Here is a 19373-nt window from a genome sequence, read left to right as displayed (position 1 = left end):
AAATGGCGGAGTAGGTCAGAAAATTTCAAGCTCTCAAGATTTTCCCCACAAAAGAGATAGAATAGCACCTCAGGGCAAACATAGAGCAGGTAAAAATAAATAAGAGTAGGGACAGAACAGTGGTCCTTCTGGGACAATAGGAGAAGATTTGAAGGAAAATCCCAGGATGAGGTTTGGCCTTGTGAAGAGTAAACACCTCCAGGCTAGGTCTTAGATCTGCTTAAACAAGTGGCAAGCCCTGAGATTAGCTGGGTTGGGGGGCTGCTTCGGCCCCAGCTTTGGGAAATTTTACCTCTGGTGTAGTGAGGGGATTTGGGCATCTGAGATGGGAAGATCGAAAGAACCTCTGCTGATAAGGAATGCCATACCCAGCTGTGCTGGCAAGTAGGAACCAGCACAAGCCTGGTGAGTACAGAAGCAGTGGGGTGAGGACACTACTAGCTATAGGAGGGCAGAGTTCTTGATTTCAGTTCCAGGCCCAGAGGGGAGAACTGAAGGAGGAGGATCTGAGGACAGAAGCACCATCCCCCATACCCCAGGGCTAGAGATGATTACAAAAACCAAACAAAAAACGCATAGGCAGAAGAGAAAGAATTCAACCACAGAGAGTTACTATTGGAATAGAGAAGACCAGGGTTCATCTTCAGAGGAGGATACTGAAGTAAAGAAATCCTCTTCTACCCCAGAGAGTAATGTCAAATGGTCACCTTCCCAAAAAAGAATTCACAGACAAATTTTAAAAAGACTTTTAAAATCAAATGAGAGATTGAGAAAAACATAAAATAAGAACAATTCAAGAAAAACAAGAAGATTATGGAAAGCAAGTCAACCAATTAGAAAAGGAAATCCAGAATATTAAAGAAGAAAATGACTCCTCGAAAATCAGAATTGGGTAAGAGGAAGCCAGCAAAGTTATGAGATCAAGAAATACTAAAGCAAAATATAAAGAATGAAAAAATAGAAGAGAATGTGAAACATCTCATAAGAAAAATAACTGACCTGGAGAACAGATCAAGAAGAAAAAACATAAGAATAATCAGACTACCTGAAAGCTATGATCAAAAAAAGAATTTCAATATAATAATACAAGAAATAATTAAAGAATATTGTCCTGAAGCATTAGAACAAGAAGGGAAGGTAGAAATAGAAAAAATCCACCAATCACCACCTGAAGGAGATCCTACTAGGAAAACCCACAGGAATATTATAGTCAAATTCCAAAATTCCCAGCTCGAGGATAAAATATTACAAGCAACAAGAAAAAACTATTTAAATATGTCAGTACCATAATTAGAATCATGCAAGACCTAGCAGTGGTGACACTAAAAGACTGCAGGTCTTGGAACACTATATATCAAAGAGCAAAAGAACTGAGGTTCCAGCTAGAAATATCATACCCAGCAAAGCTAAGCACAATCCTGAATGAAAAAAATAATGAACAATTAATGAATTGTCAGACTTTTAGGACTTTGTTTAAAAAAAAAAAAAAACTCTGAACTTAATAGAAGATTTGACATACAAGAGCCAAGAGCAAAATAAGGTACATACCAAAGACTAATTACAGAGACTGAATAGGGACAGACTATTTACCTTTTATGTATATAAAATGTAAAACGTATGTCTAAGATTGTTATTAGTAATTGGGTAGTTGATAAGAAAGATTGGGGTACACCTGAGTATGATATGACTTTAAAAAGCCAAACTGTTTAGGAACAGCTAAAATGAATAATTATCTTGCAAATGAGGTGAGAGAGGAAGGATTGACACAGAGGAATTAAATGAGGAAGGAGGGCTGTTAGTTCTGGAAGCCTGCTTTCATCGGGAATAAGTTCAAGAGGGAACAATACACATAATAAAAGACTTCTAAATTCAGAAAGAAATAAAATGCTAAGGGGATAGGGAGGGGCAAGAGGATAAGGGCAGAATCTCTAGAGGGAAGGGGGAGGAAATAGTTTAAGGGGGGTATAGAAGGGTGTTTAGATTAATGGGAATGGGAAGAAAAGGGAGGGATCTTTAGAGGGGAGGGTGAGGGAATAGATCAAAGGCGGGTATGGAATGGTGTTTAAGATTTATGGGAATGGGAGGATAAGGGAGGAATCCTGGGGGGGGGGATAGGTTAAGTAATAGGAGGGCAAGGTATCAGGTAGAAGTGAAGTAGAGGAGTCAAGAAGGATAGGCAATAAGAGATACACACAAATATAAAATAAAGATCAGTAGAATTTGTTAGGGAAAGTATATGTTTATATGTATATATGTTTATATATGTATATCTATATATAAATAAATCCATGCTTAATTGTAGCCTTCTGGAGGAGAAAAGGGGGGGAGAACAAAGTAAAAAGTGCACAACAGAGAACAAAAGAAAAGTTACAAGGAAGCAGAAAAAAGATGGATAGCTTTCAACACAAATAGTATTTATTACAGAAGCTTTCCTGAAATGGAAATGTATTGCTTTATATTTTGAATCCTCTCTTATGTTCTACTGTATTTAAGTTTTAATATTTAAGTTTATAGTATGTTTCTTTTTCTTTTCTTATTGAGTATTTGTTTAAGTCTAAAATTAAAAAAAAAATTCTGCTCAGAGCAGGAGTGTGTCCAAGCAGCTATAAAAATAAATAAATAAATAAATAAATAAATAAATAAATAAATAGTGGAGGGACTGTTGGCCCAGGAGGGGGAAACACTAATTATGTTTAGCTTTAATTTTAAGTTACTAATTTATCCAAGCCTACTGGCAAAACTAAAATAGTGGCAGCCAAGTGGTTAGGACCTACTAGCTTACTAGTTCATATGTGCTAGCTAATTAGGAGAAAAACATTTTTGCTAAAATTTTCCTGCTGTTCCCTAGGCTCAAGCCAGCATTTGACACATTGGATGCCTAGCTTTAGTGGCAAAAAGAGGCATTCTTTGGCATCCCTAAACTAGGTAAAACATCTTTTTCTCCCCAATTTATTATTTATTTATTTATTTTTAGCATTCATTTTTTTTAAATTTTGAGTTCTGAATTTTCTCCCTCCCTCCCACCCCTCCCCCACCCATTGTGAAGGCAAGAAATGTGGTATCAGTTTTACATGTGAAATCATGTAAAATATATTTCCATGTTAGCTATGTTGCACAAAAGAAAAATAAAGTGGGGGGAAAATATGCTGCAATCTGCATTCAGACTGTTTCAGTTCTTTCTCTGGAAGTGGATAGCATTTTTCATCATAAGTTCTTCAGAATTTTCTTGGGTCGGTGTATTTGTGTGCGGCAATTGGAATGATACATTTTACTAAGTCAGTGTATTACTGAGAATAACTAATTCACAGTTGATCATCATACATATTGCTGTTGCTATGTACAATGTTCTCCTAGTTCTGCTCACTTCACTTTGCATCAATTCATATAAGTCTTCCCAGGTTTTTTCTGAAAGCATTTGGTTCATCATTTCTCATAGCACAATAGTATTCCATCACAATCACATACCACAACTTATTCAGCCATTCCCCAATTGATAGGCATCCCCTCAATTTCCAATTCTTTGCCACCACAAAAAGAGTAGCTATAAATGTTTTTGTTATGGGCCTTTTTACTTTTTTTTTTTAATCTCTTTGGGATATAGACCTAGTAGTGGTATTGCTGGGTCAAAGGGTATGCACAGTTTTATAGCCCTTTGGGCATAGTTCCAAATTGCTCTGCAGAATGTTTGGATCAGAAACTTCTTGCATGGGAATATTTTCTTTTTGAAAGAAGCAGACATATAACCACTTAGCTAAGTAAGATGCATTATTCTTAGTAAAATGTATCACACAAAAAGCCACTTCCTTCCCATTAAAAGACTTATTTTCCTCAGAGTGGTTTTGTTGTTGCTGCTTTAGTTTCTCTGTTGTCCTGTTGATTTGGAAAAAGAAGTAAAACCAAAACTCACCAGCTATAACTGAAAACAGTGTCAGTATTTTGTTATTTTATTATTTCAGCTCTGTATAATGACTTGGGAAGGGAAGAGGAAGCTTGTTACGTTCCAGGCTCTATTTATGTCCTCCCTCCATTGCTTGCTTTTTCTGTCCCCTGCTACTGGCATCACTTCCCCTCTCCTCTCTATCAGAGTTTTTACCTCTGCAGAAAACAGGGGAGTGGAGGAGGCTTTGAGAATTGAACTCGTACATTTGTCCAGAGATTCTGACTGGTCTGTGTAGCCCAGAGAAACTTTATTTTGTATCCTCTTTTAGCTTCTCACCTAAATTTGTGTCAACAGTCCTAAAGAAGAGCTAAGTGATTTAAAATAAAATGTATGTTTTTGTCAACGTGGATTTTTAAAAATGTCCTTTCAATGTGAATTTTGCTGACCCATCATGAATAGGATGTAGGAGTGTACTGGTAAGTGTTGAACAACCAGCTGTCTGAAAAAAAAAAAATGTGCCCAAGATACACTTTTCAGTCTAATCGTCATTATTAAATTTTTCTCCACTTAATTATTAAGTCTATACAATCCACAAAACAATAAATCAAGGCCTGATTTGTAGCTTTTGCCAATTTCCAAGGTGTAAATACTCACACTGAAAACTTAACAATCAGCTCTGGTAAGCCAGTTCAAGCTGGTAGGGTGAATGCTGTTAAGCTGTCTTTTTGATGTAACAATTTATTAGGGATTTCCAAGCCGTCTTTCTCCAGGCTGCCCTGATAGAACAGGTAGGGACTGATGTCAAGATATTCAGTAAGAGTTGTAACAACATCTGGTGCTATACATGAGGATTGGGGAAAGGGAGTGGAGAGGGAAAGAGAAGGCTATTAAATAATGGTTAGGAGATCATTGGAAAATGTTGAGATGACTTTCAGTAGAGTAGGTAGGAGTGAGCAGAAACCAGGTTTTAAAAGCCTGAAGAGAGAATGTGCAGAAGAGGGGATAGAGACAAAATTTTAAAGAAATTTGGCAGTAAAGGGAGGAAAAGATAGAGGGAGGTAACTGGATACATTAGACAGGTTAAGGAAAAGCCCTTTTTAGGGCTGGAGAGCTCCTAGCGTGTTTGCAGGCACATGAGTAGCTATGCGTAGGAGCCAGGAGAAAGAAAAGGTTAGATATACATGAGAGGAAGGGGTCTATTGCTGCAGCAAGGCTCTACAAGAGGTGGGAAGACATGGAATCAAAGGCATCCTTGTCAAAGAGCAGGAATTTCTCCTTCTCACCTATGACCAGATGAAAGAAGGAGAGCATGAATGATGGTACTCAGAAGTTTTTTGAGGCACATAAGGGGCAGTTGAAGGGGCTTCTGTCAGATGATTGTAATCTTCTCAATAAAATACTAGATTACCACTTGTTATGTATGGAGAGGGGAGGAGAGTTATGAGTACATAAGTCAGGCTCTTGAAAAAAGGCTTTGGGAGGCAGCTAGCTGGCGCAGTGGGTAGAGCACCAGCCCTGGAGTCAGGAGGACCTGAGTTCAAATCCAGTCTCAGACACTTGACACTTACTAGCTGGGTGACCCTGGGCAAGTCATTTAACCCCATTGCCTAGCAAAAAACAAACAAACAAACAAGTCTTTATTAAAATGAGTTGAAAACTCAAAGAAAAAAGGCTTTGGAATAGTTACTGTGGAATTTTCGAAAGGGGTTCGGCAAAAGAAGAGGAAAAGGACCATCAAACAGTAGTGAGGGCCCAGATGAGCTGTGCAACCTCTCTGAGATGCCCAAGAGCAGAAACTGGGTCTCTATTATCTTTGTATCCTTCATAGCACTTGTGACACTCAGTCAGTATCTGTTGGGGGATACCATGAGTAAGTGAGGATTGTCTTAATGGTAGAAGAGTTAGTGAGAGAGACAGTTTTTGTCAGAGAGGCCAAAAAGAAGTCTTTCAGCACCAACTCACAGCATTTGACATAGGTGAACACCTGTTCTGCTATTGTTTAGGGCTTGTCTTGAACCTAGGACTTACTGAGCCAAGCCTCTGAAATATAACTATACTTCCACCGAGGCCCAGGCTGGCGCAACAGAGGACAGAGTCCCATGGCCCCAGACCAAAGAAGCCACACTCCCTAAAGCACTGACCTTCCCTGTGGCAAATGTAGTTTGGATTCTCCACTCATGCATCCTCCCACCTAAGACATATTTCTGTCCTATGAGAGATTTTTCATTTTCATAGTAGTATGGAGAATATTGTAGTATACTACAAAAACTTATGTACATTCTTTTCTAAAATGCACCCAATGATCTCCCTGAACCCATAAAGACCTAGTGAGGGAGAGTTTTTTATTTAAAATATATATCCCCATTTATTTGACTATTTGAAATAATTAACTAGCTATTTGTGGGTAAGTTATACTGACAGGGAAACTGCCATAGCACATGGATTCAATTCAGCTGATTTCTTGTTTTCCTTTTCTTTTTTTTGTCCTGGGATTAACTGTACATGGTTATTTACATTATGGGGGAAGGAAAATGTTTTCTATAATCCTGGGGTCAGAGCTATCTTTTTTAATTGCAGGGTCCATGCATTTTGTCCCTAACAACCCCCTATCCAGGGCAAAAAAGGATTGTGTACCACCATTTCTGTGGATCCATACCCTTATTGACAGATCACAGCCTACTTATGCCCTCTTATCATCTGTGATTTCTGCCTATGGCCTCCCACCCTTCTTCCAGCCCTCTGGAGGCAGTGTGAAGCCCTGCCAGGGCGGCACTGGCTCTATCCATCTGTTATCCCTCTTTTCCCTGCCTTCTTTTTTGTTTGCATGGATCCTTGATGAACTCTTCTGCCACCTCTCATGTGTTGTAGGATTAACAATATAACTATTAGCTCTAAAGTTGTATCATCCAAAAGCTAATAAAATGCCTGTATCAAATAATTGTTCTTTGAGTCTCCAGCTTATTTTTAATTATCTGATGGTACTATTTGGGGGGGGGGAAATCAAAGAAGCCACCCTTTTCTATGGGATGGGCAGGGATGGATAGCCAGGGATGGGGCTAGGGCTGGAGTGGATGTCATCAGTTTGGCCAGTGCCCCTGAACACCAGCCATGTGGTCCTCTGGGCCCGCCCCCTCCCCTGAAGGACAATGATCAAGGGCCAAAAAGGACTACATCAATAAGTAACAGCTACAACTTCTTGTTGTTGTTTTGTTTTGTTTGGTGAGGCAATTGGGGTTGAGTGACTTGCCCAGAGTCACACAGCTAGTGAGTGTTGTGTCTGAGGCCAGATTGGAACTCAGGTCCTCCTGGCTCCAGGGCCAGTGTTCTATCCACTGCACCACCTAGCTGCCCCCTTTTGTTGTTGTTTTAAGGAATTTTTTATAATTTATTTCTTTTTAAAAGCATTTATTATCTCTCCTTCCCACTGCCTCTCCACAATTGAATAATTAAAAAAAAAGAAAATCCACATAACAAATCAGTTGCAAATCCAACAGAATTAATTCCCACATTAGTGTTCATTAGCCATGTCCAAAAATGTATGTCTCATTCTGCATAGCAGTCCCCATTGGAATGTGAGCGCCATGAGGCAAGGACTGCTGTAGCCTTTCCTTGTGTTCCCAGCATTTAGCACAGTGCCCATGTAGTAAGTGCTTAATAAATACTTGTTGACTGACTTTCCCTCCACTCCTCTTCTCTACCCCATCCTCCTCCCTGGAAGCTCTGTAAATAACTGCTAAGATGCTCTTCTCCTCCTCTCCCTACCTCCCCTTTATATCATGGTGAATCCTTGTCTTGTGTGGAGGCTGGAAAAATCAGCCTTTGACTCTGAGCTGGGTTTTTGCACCAATGTTCCCTAGGTGATCAGGGTTCTTTCTAAATACTCTGCTTATACCATCTTAGGAGAGCAGACTCGTTAAATGGTAGTGAGAGAAATAACTAGCAAAAGTGGCCAAAGGTGAGGGGGACACTGACCTCATCATACCAACACTAACACAGACTTGTTAAACCTAGAACATTCTGTTCTAGAACCTAGAACATGGCGCAGTTGATAGAGCATCGGCCCTGAAGTCGGGAGGACCTTAGTTCAAATCCGACCTCAGACCAAACACTTGACCCTTACTAGCTGTGTGACCTTGGGCAAGTCACTTAACCCCAGTTGCCTAATAAATAAATAAAAATAAAAAGGGAAATCAGATACATGATATAGATACACTGTCAGATGTGAGTCATCACAAAACACATACTTGTGTGCAATGGAGAAGTCAATTGCCTGGCACCAAAACTATGTGTGCATCTAAGGTAGAGTCATATAGTACAGTAGGTAGAGAGAAGTATTCCCTGCATACACAAGTTTATTGTAGGCCTATGACACTGTGTTTGGAGGGGGGAGGGAGAGGAGGGCAAAAAAAAAATTCCTTTAAGTGGTTTTAATATGGGTAGCAGGAGGGGTGGGTGTACATATTCAGAAATAAAAATGATATAGAAAAGATATCAATATTTTTTGGAATGTGCTTCTATTAGAAATTTATATATAAAGATTACCTTCTTATACCAGCCAACACCCTCCCATGCACACACTATTATATATACACTTTTATACAAGGCTGCTGTCTACCTTGCCAGTTCTTGAGCCCAGCTCTGCTTACGACTCTCAGCTAGGTGGAGCAGTGGATAGAGTTCTTCCTGAGTTCAAATTTAGCCTCAGAGACTTACTAGCTGTGTTACCCTGGGCAAGTCATTTAACTTTGTTTGTCTCAGTTTTCTCATCTGTAAAATGAGCTGGAGAAGGAAATGGCACACCACTTCAGTATCTTTGCCAAGAAATGGAGTCATGAAGAGTTGGACATGACTGAAATAAGTCAACAACAGGAAACAACACTACTGAGATTCTACTGCAATCGAGATGACTTCATTCAAAAGAGACGTGAGAGATGATCTCTGTGGATTTAAAAGTTCATTTTACAGAGGATGGTGACTAGGCATTCTCCATCTCTTCTGGGGACAAAACTAATTAATCAATTAGGAAATATTATTAAGCGCCTACTATGTGCCAGCTGCTCTATTTGGAGCCAGGGATAAAAAGACAAAGTTGAAACAGTTCCTATCATCAAAGAGCTGACAGTCTATCAGAGTAGGGGACAGAGTGATGGACTTGGATTTGGAATTAGAAAGACCTGGGTTCAAATCCTACCTCAGATACTTAGTAGTTATGAAATACACCAAGTAAATATGAGGAAACTGAATTAAATTTGTGTAAGACTTCTCCTGCGCTATTTAGGTGACACATAAAGAACACATTTCAGATAAAAAAGTAAGCCCTCTAGTTTATTGTCAAGTGAGGTCATGGAATCTCCAGTTCGAGAAACTTCTAAAGAAGACAGACTATCCTCTTCTCATTAGGTTTGTTTTAGAGATCACTCTGAGGTAAAAAAGTGTGGAATAAGTTCTGAAAGTCCCTTCTGACTCTGACTTTGTGATCCACAGATCCAGACACCACTTGAACCATCAGTCTTAGAACACTTCACCATATGTCATTTAAGTTAGAATGGGCACTGTTTAATCTGACCCAAGATACATCCGACTTCTACTTCAGTCATAACGTGACTGCTGAAACAATTCACCCTTTCTTCTCTTCATTTCAGGATTGACGAAGAGTGGAAAGAATGCCCCGATTATGTCTCTGCTGGAGAAAACAGCTGTTATTTCAATTCATCATATACCTCCATTTGGACACCCTATTGTATCAAGCTAAGAAATATTAGTCACGAGTTGGAGAAAAGATGTTTCACTGTTGATGAAATAGGTAAATCTCAGGTTTGTGTTTTGCTTGACATGGTTTGACACTGAGCTGGAGCCTTGCAAATGATTATGATTAAATGATTGAATAGAAATGTCCCATGAAAGTGACTGAGAAAAAAATAACAATAATACTTTCTAAACATGTGGAGAGTTATTTTGCAGAATTGGCAGCCAGCATCTCTTCCTAATGAGAGGGCAAGAGGAAGGGGAGTTAAGGTAGGGAGTGGGAGGGGCTTAGATTCCTTACATGGAATAGGAACGGAGAAGGCTGTAGAATCTTTCCTTAGAGAGATAGTAGCAAGGAGATAGAGCAGATGGACTCTTGAGGTCCCCAAGCCTGATGATTCATTGCTCTTATAATGTAATCTATATCAACTGAAATGTATTGGCTTTTGTACTGTTTTAATGGAAGATGGAACAAAAGGCTAGATTTTGTTTATTGTGGACAACATCATATAACCATTCCAAAGTTTTATGTTCTCATTTGGTGAAGAGCCAAAATGAGCTTAAAGTCATGTTTACACAATACAAAAACAATCAATCCTTTTGGCCAATTGAGTGAAAAAACTAAATCAAGATGATTATTTGGCATGACATAAGCCAAAAAAAAAGTTTTTTTTTAAAAAAATCTGATTTATCTCCCAGGGTTATTGTGAGAATCAAATGAGTTAACATATGTAAAGTGTTTTGCAAACATTGAAGCATTATGTAAATGCCAGATATTATTATTATCTGGCATTCATTTATCTAGTAACCACAAGTATCCTGGGGAGAGGGAAAGAAAGGAGGAAGGGGGCTTCTTAACAGCACTATTAGATTTCAAAATGTATGCACTGAGGTTCATGCACTTTACAGAAAAGCTTCCAGTTGCTCAAATAGAGGGCAATCCCTTAGTTTGCATTATTCCATTTTTTTCTTTTTTTAATATTTTTATTAAATACATGTAAACAAAATTTCAACATTCTTTTTCTTTTATTTTGAGTTCCAAATTTTCTCCCTTCCCGTTTCCCTCCTTCCTCATTGAGAAGGCAGGCAATTTGATATAGATTGTACAAGTGTATCATGCAAAACATTTTTGTATTAGTCATGTTGCAAAAGAAAACAGACTAAAAAAAAAATCCCGAAGAAAAATAAAGTTTAGAAAGTATGCTTTGGAGGCAGCTAGGTGGTGCAGTGGTTAGAGCACCAGCCCTGGGGTCAGGAGGACCTGAGTTCAAATCCGGCTTCAGACATATGACATTTACTAGCTGTATGACTCTGGGCAAATCACTTAAGCCCGATTGCCTCACCAAAAAGCAAAAAAAAAAAAAAAGTATGCTTCAATCTGCATTCAAACTCTATCAGTTCTTTAACTTAAGGTGAATAGCATTTTTCATCATAAATCCTTCAAAATTGTCTTCATCAGTGTATTGCTGAGAATAGCTTGATTGTCATACAATATTGCTGTTACTGTGTACCCTTCTCCAGATTTTGCTCACTTCACTTTGCAAGAGTTCTTGTAAGTCTTCCCAGCATCCTGCTCATCGTATCTTATAGCATAGTAGTATTCCATCACAATCATATACCACAACTTGTTCAGCCATTCACCAATTGATGGGCATCCCATAAATTCCAATTCTTTGCCACCACAAAAGTAGCTGCTATAGATATATTTTTTGTGCATATGGCTCCTTTTCCTTTTTTTTTTTTTTTTTTTTTTTTTGCTCTCTTAATTGCATTGCTGAGTCAAAGAGCATACACAGTTTTATAGCCCTTTGGGCATAGTTCCAAATTGCTCTCCAGAATGGTTGAACCAGTTTACAGCTCCACCAACAGTTTGCACAAGATTTTAACGATTGTGATTAGGTTCCCAAGCCCAGAAGATTGATGGCTACTACAAAGAAAACAACAAGAAGCTAATAACAAGCAATTAGGCCTTGACAAAAAAAAGTCGTACATAACAAATCAAAAAAAATATAATAGTCTAGGGCTGATTTGTTGTAGGGGAAAACAGGCCTTGAAGGTATCACTGTTTCCTGCATAGTAGAATCATAGATGGTCAGATGTAGAAGAAACCATAGAGAACATCTAGCTCATCCTCCCCATTTTATTGATGAGAGGAGAATGAGGCTATGTCCTAGCATCAATTTATGTTAGGAATAGTAACTCTAAATCATCAAGAAAGAAAGTTATATTGTGGTCAATAGCCTGTGGAGAGGCGGGAAAGTACATAATATGGTTTGGAAAGATTTCTATTGAAATTTGTTAATTTTTTTAATGGAAAGGGTTTCAAGGGCACACTTCAGGTATCTGGGAAATTCCCTTGTCCTGAACATCTCATTCCCTTGTATCATGATATCCTAGGATTTAGAGCTGGAAAGGATCTTGGAAACCATTTCCTCAAAACCCGTTATTTTATAGATGAGGAAGTAGTCTGTGACACCAGCTGAGTAGCTGTGTAGACACAGAATAGGAGTTTAACATGCAAAATATAGCCAATGGATTCTGGCCTTCTGTCCTCAACAAGTACAGTTACTAGTGTGTTCATGTCATGGAAGAGTGCAAAATAACAGACTACAGCCTTCACTATAGCACAACAGAGAGGCCTATTGTTAAACTAATGAAAGAGAAAATCACAGTTAAGGACTTTCTCCTTTGACCCCTAGCTTTTCAGTCAGGCAATAAAGGCCCCTAACAACATGTCATTATCTTCTCTCTGATGCATCGTGCCAATACAAGTTGCTTCGTTGTCTGTGGATTTATAAATGAACTAATGAATAAATGAAAATGCATTTATTAAGTGCTTACTATTTGTAAAGCACTATGCTAAAAGCTGGTGATACAAATAGAAAAGCAAGACAGTCCCTGCTTTCACAGAGCTCATATTCTAAAAGAGGGAGAGACTACTGAGAGAAGAGGTTTCAGGTGCAAGTCATATGGAATGATCCAGTGGTTCATAGAGTGCAGCTACAAGGCAGGTGCTAATGCATCCTTCTTACTGTTATTTCCACGAATAAAACTATAATAACAGATTTTTTGAAGGGCAAATATTATTGTGAATCGACAAGTTGTTATTTTCAGAGCCCCTAGTACTGAGGACTAAAGTCCAGAAAATATTTTTTTTTTAATGCCATTGATCAGGCTCTCTAAGAAATGTCAAATATTTGATGTGGACTGGCTTATACATCACAGCTGCTATTTCTCAACTCTAAGAAAGCTACTAACACCCATGTTGTGGCCTAATAGGCAGGGTACTACAGAAAAACAGAGCTGAAGATATACAGGTGCATAAGTACCAATTCTCCAATCACACAGATAATAGGTTGAGTATCGAGGTGGGAAAATATTGCATCTTCTCTTTTTCAGAGATCAGTTTAATTTCCTACACATACTATTCTGAGAGAAAATCACAATGACCATCATACTCTCATGGTATCTGAGGATAAGAGTTTTATTTGATGTCGGGTCTAGATCTGGCAAACTGTTAAGGTATTGCAGGTCTTGCTTTCTCTTACTTTTATTATGTTTTAAATGAAAACAGAATTCCTCAACAAGCTCCAAAGTATGACTGTCATCAGAGTGAAAGAAAAAGCCAGGATTATAGATACAAGATGCTTTCACCAATTTTCCAAAAAGTTTCAGATCAGTTTTTAAACTCAAAACGAAAGTTTCTGTGAATGGCCTACACAGCAACAAAATCAAAATAGAGAACAGGCCATCAATAAATGAAAGCATTTTTAAATGGGAATATTGAAAGAATTCAGAAAGTGTGCAATGAAACTATAAGAAATGCTTAGAGTTAAAAAATGCTTAGAGTTCATCAGAAGTGAACATTATATTAATAAAATAATTAATTAATAATAGAGTTAATACAAGTGGTATTACTGTACTTATTCATTAACACACTGTTGAAATGAACAGTACAACCAGATCCACCCATTGGCCTCAACTGGACTTTGCTAAACACCAGCCTAACGGGGATCCATGCCGACATCCAGGTGAGATGGGGACCACCTCCCAATGCAGATGTTCAGAAAGGATGGATCCTCTTGGAGTATGAGCTTCAATACAAAGAAATAAATGATACCCAATGGAAAAAGGTAAGATGTGAATATGGTACCTCAGTATAAATGCTTTGGCTTCGATGCCTTTCACTTCAAACTTCTGTTTCTAGTAACATTCTGTTCTCGTAACATTCTGGTTCCTGATGGGATGCCCCTCTGGAGGGGCAAGAGTTCTGGAGCTGAAGTCAGAAGAGCCCGGTTCAAGGCTTAGTTTTGCTACTCGTTACCTGTGGAATTTAGGCCCTGTCTAGGCCTGAGTTTTCTCCTCTGGAAAAAGAAGGGGTTGAAATAAATGACCTTTCATATACCTTCTGCCTCAAAATCCATGATGCTAAGACTATTCCTTTTATCTGGATCCTTAGCTTTAAGCCTAGTGCCATATCTGCCTTTTACTTGGCTTCAATTCTGCTGGGCCCTGGACCAGAAGTTCCCAAACCTTCTTGATCCCCATGCTACTTGGCTTTCAGTAAACCTATCCATACTCTCCATTCAATAAGAAAGAAGAGAGTCCAGAATTTGCATGCATTTGTGCATAAGAAATAGGACAGATTAATTAAGTTAAACAGGATACTATAATTATTGCTAATTATTCCCCCTATCTCCTTAACAAGGCTCTTATACCCCAGCAGTGGGGCAGAGGATTGTAGGGGTCCTCCAGGCTGGGAATCCTGGCTCTAGAACTCTGGGTAAATGAGACTTTTTATTTTTTTGTTTATGTCACCAAGAGCTGAACTAATAGATGAGACATTGTTGTGGTTCTGTGAGGGAGCAGAGGGAAGCTGTCTTCGAGTTTACATTAAAGACAAGGAGGAAGGAGAGAAAGATGATTTCCCCCCCAACCCCCACTTCCATACAATGCTGCTGAAGTATCCTATTGCAGACTCTGACCAAGCAACTCTGTTTGGGAATGTGCCTAAACATGGGGAAGGATGGAGCCCCAGTCGTCTCCCATGCATAGAATTACAACTGTTGAGAAGCCACTAATACAAGTTCTAGAAGGGGTATCCCAGAGGAAGCACATCCCCTTTGAGCCATTTCAGAAAGATATGTTCCTGGGGGAGGGATAACCAGGCAAAAGGGGTCCATGTGTGAGCAAATAGAGAACTGGTTGCCTGTCTCATTCCGAACCCCCACAAAGGCTCTCATTGCCAAGTCCGTGGGAACTCAGCACTTAGATAAACTCCACATGGTACAGAACAAGAAGAAAAACAAGATAATCGTGCTTATTTCAATGTCTGTCTAATTCCAAAGCAGCCTAACCGCAGGCCAAACCTAGCCAAGTTGTTTCTGGCCCGTCTTCAGAGTATATCCAGCTTTCTGGCATTGTATCTGCCCCAGAATTTTGAGGCACTGGGTACTGTCCACTCTAGTGAACCACTGGTAACTGTGCCAGCTCTGTCACTGGCAGAAATGTGGACTGTGAGAAGCTTTCAAAGTATTGCAATGCTGCCCTCCCGTCTTTTATTTTCTAGATTTCCCCCATTTTGATTAAGCTATCAACTCTAGCTGTGACAGAAAGGTGTGTTAAATGCTATATCAGAACATGAACAAGAGTATCATAGTGAAGAGAGGGGTATTCAGTAAGCAGAGACAGCAAAAGCTTCAAGACTCTTGCTGAGAGTGACTTAGGAGCCACCATTTTACAGGAAGCATGGCTCAATGAGTAGAGTACTAGACTTGGAGTCAGGAAGCCCTGGGTTCAAATATCATCTCTAATACTAACTAGCTTTTGGATCCTGGGAAAATCAGTTAGTCTCTCTCAGACTTTTAGTTTCTCTGTTTTCCTTATCTATGAAGGAGGGAAGGTAACCATCTGACAGGATTAGTTTAAGGTTATGTTTGCAAGCTAGGTAGCTCAGGGGATAGAGGGCCAGGCCTGGAGTCAGAAAGACCTGAATTCAAATTCAGCCTCAGATATTTACTAGTTGTATGACCTTGGGCAAGTCACTTTACCCTGTTTGCCTCAGTTTCCTCATCTATAAAATGAGCTGGAGAAGGAAATAGCAAACCACTCCAGTATCTTTGCCAAGAAAACCACAAATGGGGTCATGAAGAATCAGACATGACTGAAAAATAACTGCGCAACAACAATATGTTTGTAAAGCACTTTGAAAATTTTAAAACTTTATAAATGTGATCATTACAATGATGAGTCTGGGAACACTGCTTTTAAAAGCATGCATTTTGGGCAGCTAGGTGGCGTAGTGGATTGAGCACTGACCCTGGAGTCAGGAGAATCTGAGTTTAAATATGGCCTCAGACACTTGACACTAGCTGTGTGACCCTGGGCAAATCACTTAACCCCAACTGTTTTAAAAAAATAAAATAAAATAATGCATTTTAAAAAACATATTTGAGAGGCAGCTAGGTGGTGCAGTGAATAGAGCCCTGGCCTTGGAGCCAGGAGGCCCTGAGTTCAAATCCAGCCTCAGACACTTAACACTTACTAGCTATGTGACCCTGGACAAGTCACTTAACCCTGATCGCCCACCAAAAAAACAAATCAAACATATTTGGAGATTACATTAGTGACCTTGTAGTTATTCTTTATGCTGTAATGTCTGCTAAAAATAATATAAATATTTGAAATGTTTAAATACAGTTGCTGTATCACAATCATATAAATAGCATTTTGTAGTTTACTTACTTCACATCAACTCCGTGACATATGTAGGGCAGGTAATTTTACTCCCTTTTTTACAGATGAGGAAATTGAGGCTCAGAGCAGTTAAAAGACTTGCCCAGGGTTTGCTAATACAGGGCAACATTGGCAAAAGAACCCAAGTCTTCTGAAAGTGTGTGGTCACTAGTGGATATGGCTTATACAGCACTGGACAGAAGATATTCATAGAATCACTTGATATAGTTCGACACTTCTCTCCTGCCTATCTCTGCATCTAAACCAGTAGCTGAGTTTGGATTGCTTCATGTCTGGAAAAAATTAAGCTAAAGGGCAGGAAAAAGTAGGAAATAGCAGAATGCATGGGAGTGGATGTATAAAAGGAAGCAGATCACATCCAAAGAAAATAGAAGCCAGTGGTGGGGAGCTAACCAGAAAGAGAAAGAATACAAAAGGGAGAAGAGGAAGGAACAAGGAGAAAAAAAGTGTTGGGTACAGGGAAAATGAGGAAAGATGGCAGTATTCTTACTAGTGAAATCTCAAAAGGGTTATGGTGGTTAAGAAAAAAGTATCAATTGTGGGTAATCACAACAAAAACAATACTCAAAGTTCCAAGGCTAGAAACATATTTTTAAAAATTGCAACTCAAAAGATAGTGGGTTTGATACATGTAATTTTGGCTTACCAGAAAACTATTCAGGGATATATTTATTACATGTATTGAAGTATGTAGAATGGGAAAAGTCTTTGTGGATAGGAATCCTTTTTTTTCCTGTCTTTGTATTCCCAGCCTCTAGAGTAGTGCCTTGCACATAGTAGGTAGGCACTTAAAAATGTTTGTTGAATTGAATTTGATTGAATTAAAAGAAGCCAAGCCACTCTGTGTAAATATGAGAAAAATAAATACTTTTCAAGTGGAAACATTCTGAGGTGAAAGGGAAATGTGTTTTAGAAATCTCTCAGTCCAACTTTTGACTTAATAAAAATTATGGAAATTTTATTTATGTGAAAAATCCATGGTGTTGAAAAATTGAGTGCCCCACATTTTCTATAAACAGGCACATAGTGTTCTGCCCACAAATATATGAAAAGCACATATTGAATATCTGCTTTGGATATTTGACTTGGGGAGAAATCATCCCTGGTTTGGTCTGCCTCTTGGGGAGCAATATCTTTTAAAAAGACCGTCTTCACAGTCCAAACAGCATCATATCATCCTTACTTCAAAGAGATGATAGGAAAATGGTGACTTTGAGAGCTGTATACCTTACTAAGGGAAACCAGAGACTTTCTTCTAAATATTTTTTATAGTGTACAGAATTGTCTTTCCAGGTAGCTTTAAGCCTTTGGAGAAACAAGAAAGCCGTTAGTGAGTCCTTAGCAAATGGAATTGAGAAGGACCAGAGGACTTCTTTTTTTTTTCCTTTTTTAAGTTTTATTGACATGTTTTGTTTTTTCATTACAAATATTTGTAAATTACCCATACCTAAGAGAGTTCTCTTTAACAAGTTAAACAATTAAGTGAATTCATCTGAAAGTCCTTTCTAGGCCTGTGGTTCTTGTAATTTCCTTGATTCTCAATGTACCCTGTGCAGTCATTAACTCTGTATGTTGGTATGGCTTTTACATGTGGACATATGTTTCTATTTTATATGGTCTTATCTGTTCCCTCTTTAATTGCACCACCGCCTCGATACAGACATACTTCAAAGGGCAGCGTCTGGAAAAGAATCTTTTTCAGTGCTCTGCTAATGCTAATAGACATCCAGTGATTGTCTTACCTGATTGATACATCAAAAACTCAGATTGAGGTCTACCTGTGCTTTTCAGAAAACCTGACTTATAGATGCTGGAGCTTATACAAGAGCCATACCTTCCAGGAGGATCCTTTGCTTTAGCAAAACCTCATCATGGGTTCTTCTTAAGTAACAAGTTATTCTCATTAATTAGAAACAGTATTAATTATTTTGTAAGGTAATTCCAGTATAATCATATGTGGAACTTAAGACAAATGTATTGCCTGCTCAAAACTTTGCTAGAGTACATGTATCATGTAAAATGAAACAAATACCGTGGCATGATTATCCATAACATTTTTTTCTAAGAAGCTTCTAGGGTGTACCATCATTTGTTGGGCCCTCCCAGCTTTTTTTTAACCAGAAAATTGTTGGTGATGTTTTTGTCTTTGTAGATGGAACTGGTACGCACCACATCTGTTCCAGTGTACTCCTTAAGGTTGGATAGAGAATATGAAATACGAGTCAGATCCAGACAACGTACCTCGGATAAATTTGGGGAGTTCAGCGAAATACTTTATGTAACATTTCCCCAGATGAGCCCTTTTATAAATGATTGTGAAGAGAAAATCAATGGTAATGAGAACCAAAATAGCATCTGCCTGTACATACTACTCATTTCTCTGTTTACCAAGAGCAGAGACACATTAGGACCCATATTGCAAGGATGAAAATTGTCTCTCCTTTCTGTTCAAGGCAGACCTCCTTAGGTGAAAAAAGAAAGGGGAATAGGCTTCCAGATTATTGCATTCATGAGTATCCAAAGATTCTTTGTTACACATTAGGACCCAGATTGCAAGGTGGAAATCTTCTCCCTTTCTTTCCTGTTCAAGATAGACCCCCTTAGGTGAAAAAAGAAAGGGAAATTGGCTTCCAGATTATTTTCTTCATGACTTTCCAAAGACCGGGCAAAGAGATTAAGTTCTAAATCTTTATGGATAGTTGATTATGAGGATCAGATAATGTCTCTCCAAGATTTCTCAGCTTAAGGTCCCCGATATGGCTTTCCTCTAATTTCTGATTAGCCCAGTATTGGGATAGAATGAGAAATATTTATCTGTTTCAGATACCTTTTGATTCCAGAGTCAGAAGTATGGGCCAAATGAATCAGTAGGAATATAGCATGAAGGAATCATCATTGCCCTATTTTTCTCAACTTTGTTCAGACTCTTACTTAAATACTATGGCCAGTTCTGAGCCCCAGTTCTAAAAAAAATTGTGAAGCATTTAGAGAG

The 19373-nt window shown here is 38.7% G+C and overlaps 1 protein-coding gene across 1 annotated transcript in view; it reads left to right on the top strand.

Annotated features, from left to right (window-relative positions):
• The window catches only part of GHR (growth hormone receptor), a 326414-nt gene that overhangs the window by 294408 nt on the left and 12633 nt on the right, over nucleotides 1–19373 (top strand). The window contains exons 5-7 of the mRNA XM_027863533.1: nucleotides 9523–9683; nucleotides 13580–13758; nucleotides 18534–18714. Of these exons, the coding sequence (XP_027719334.1) occupies nucleotides 9523–9683; nucleotides 13580–13758; nucleotides 18534–18714 (521 nt within the window). The remainder of the gene's footprint in view (nucleotides 1–9522; nucleotides 9684–13579; nucleotides 13759–18533; nucleotides 18715–19373) is intronic.

Source organism: Vombatus ursinus, unplaced genomic scaffold, assembly GCF_900497805.2.
Source record: "Vombatus ursinus unplaced genomic scaffold, bare-nosed wombat genome assembly UNPS02014772.1, whole genome shotgun sequence".
Classification (NCBI taxonomy): Eukaryota; Metazoa; Chordata; class Mammalia; order Diprotodontia; family Vombatidae; genus Vombatus; species Vombatus ursinus.
The sequence above is the reverse complement of the archived record's forward strand: the minus strand, read 5'-3'. Positions and strand labels throughout refer to the sequence as shown.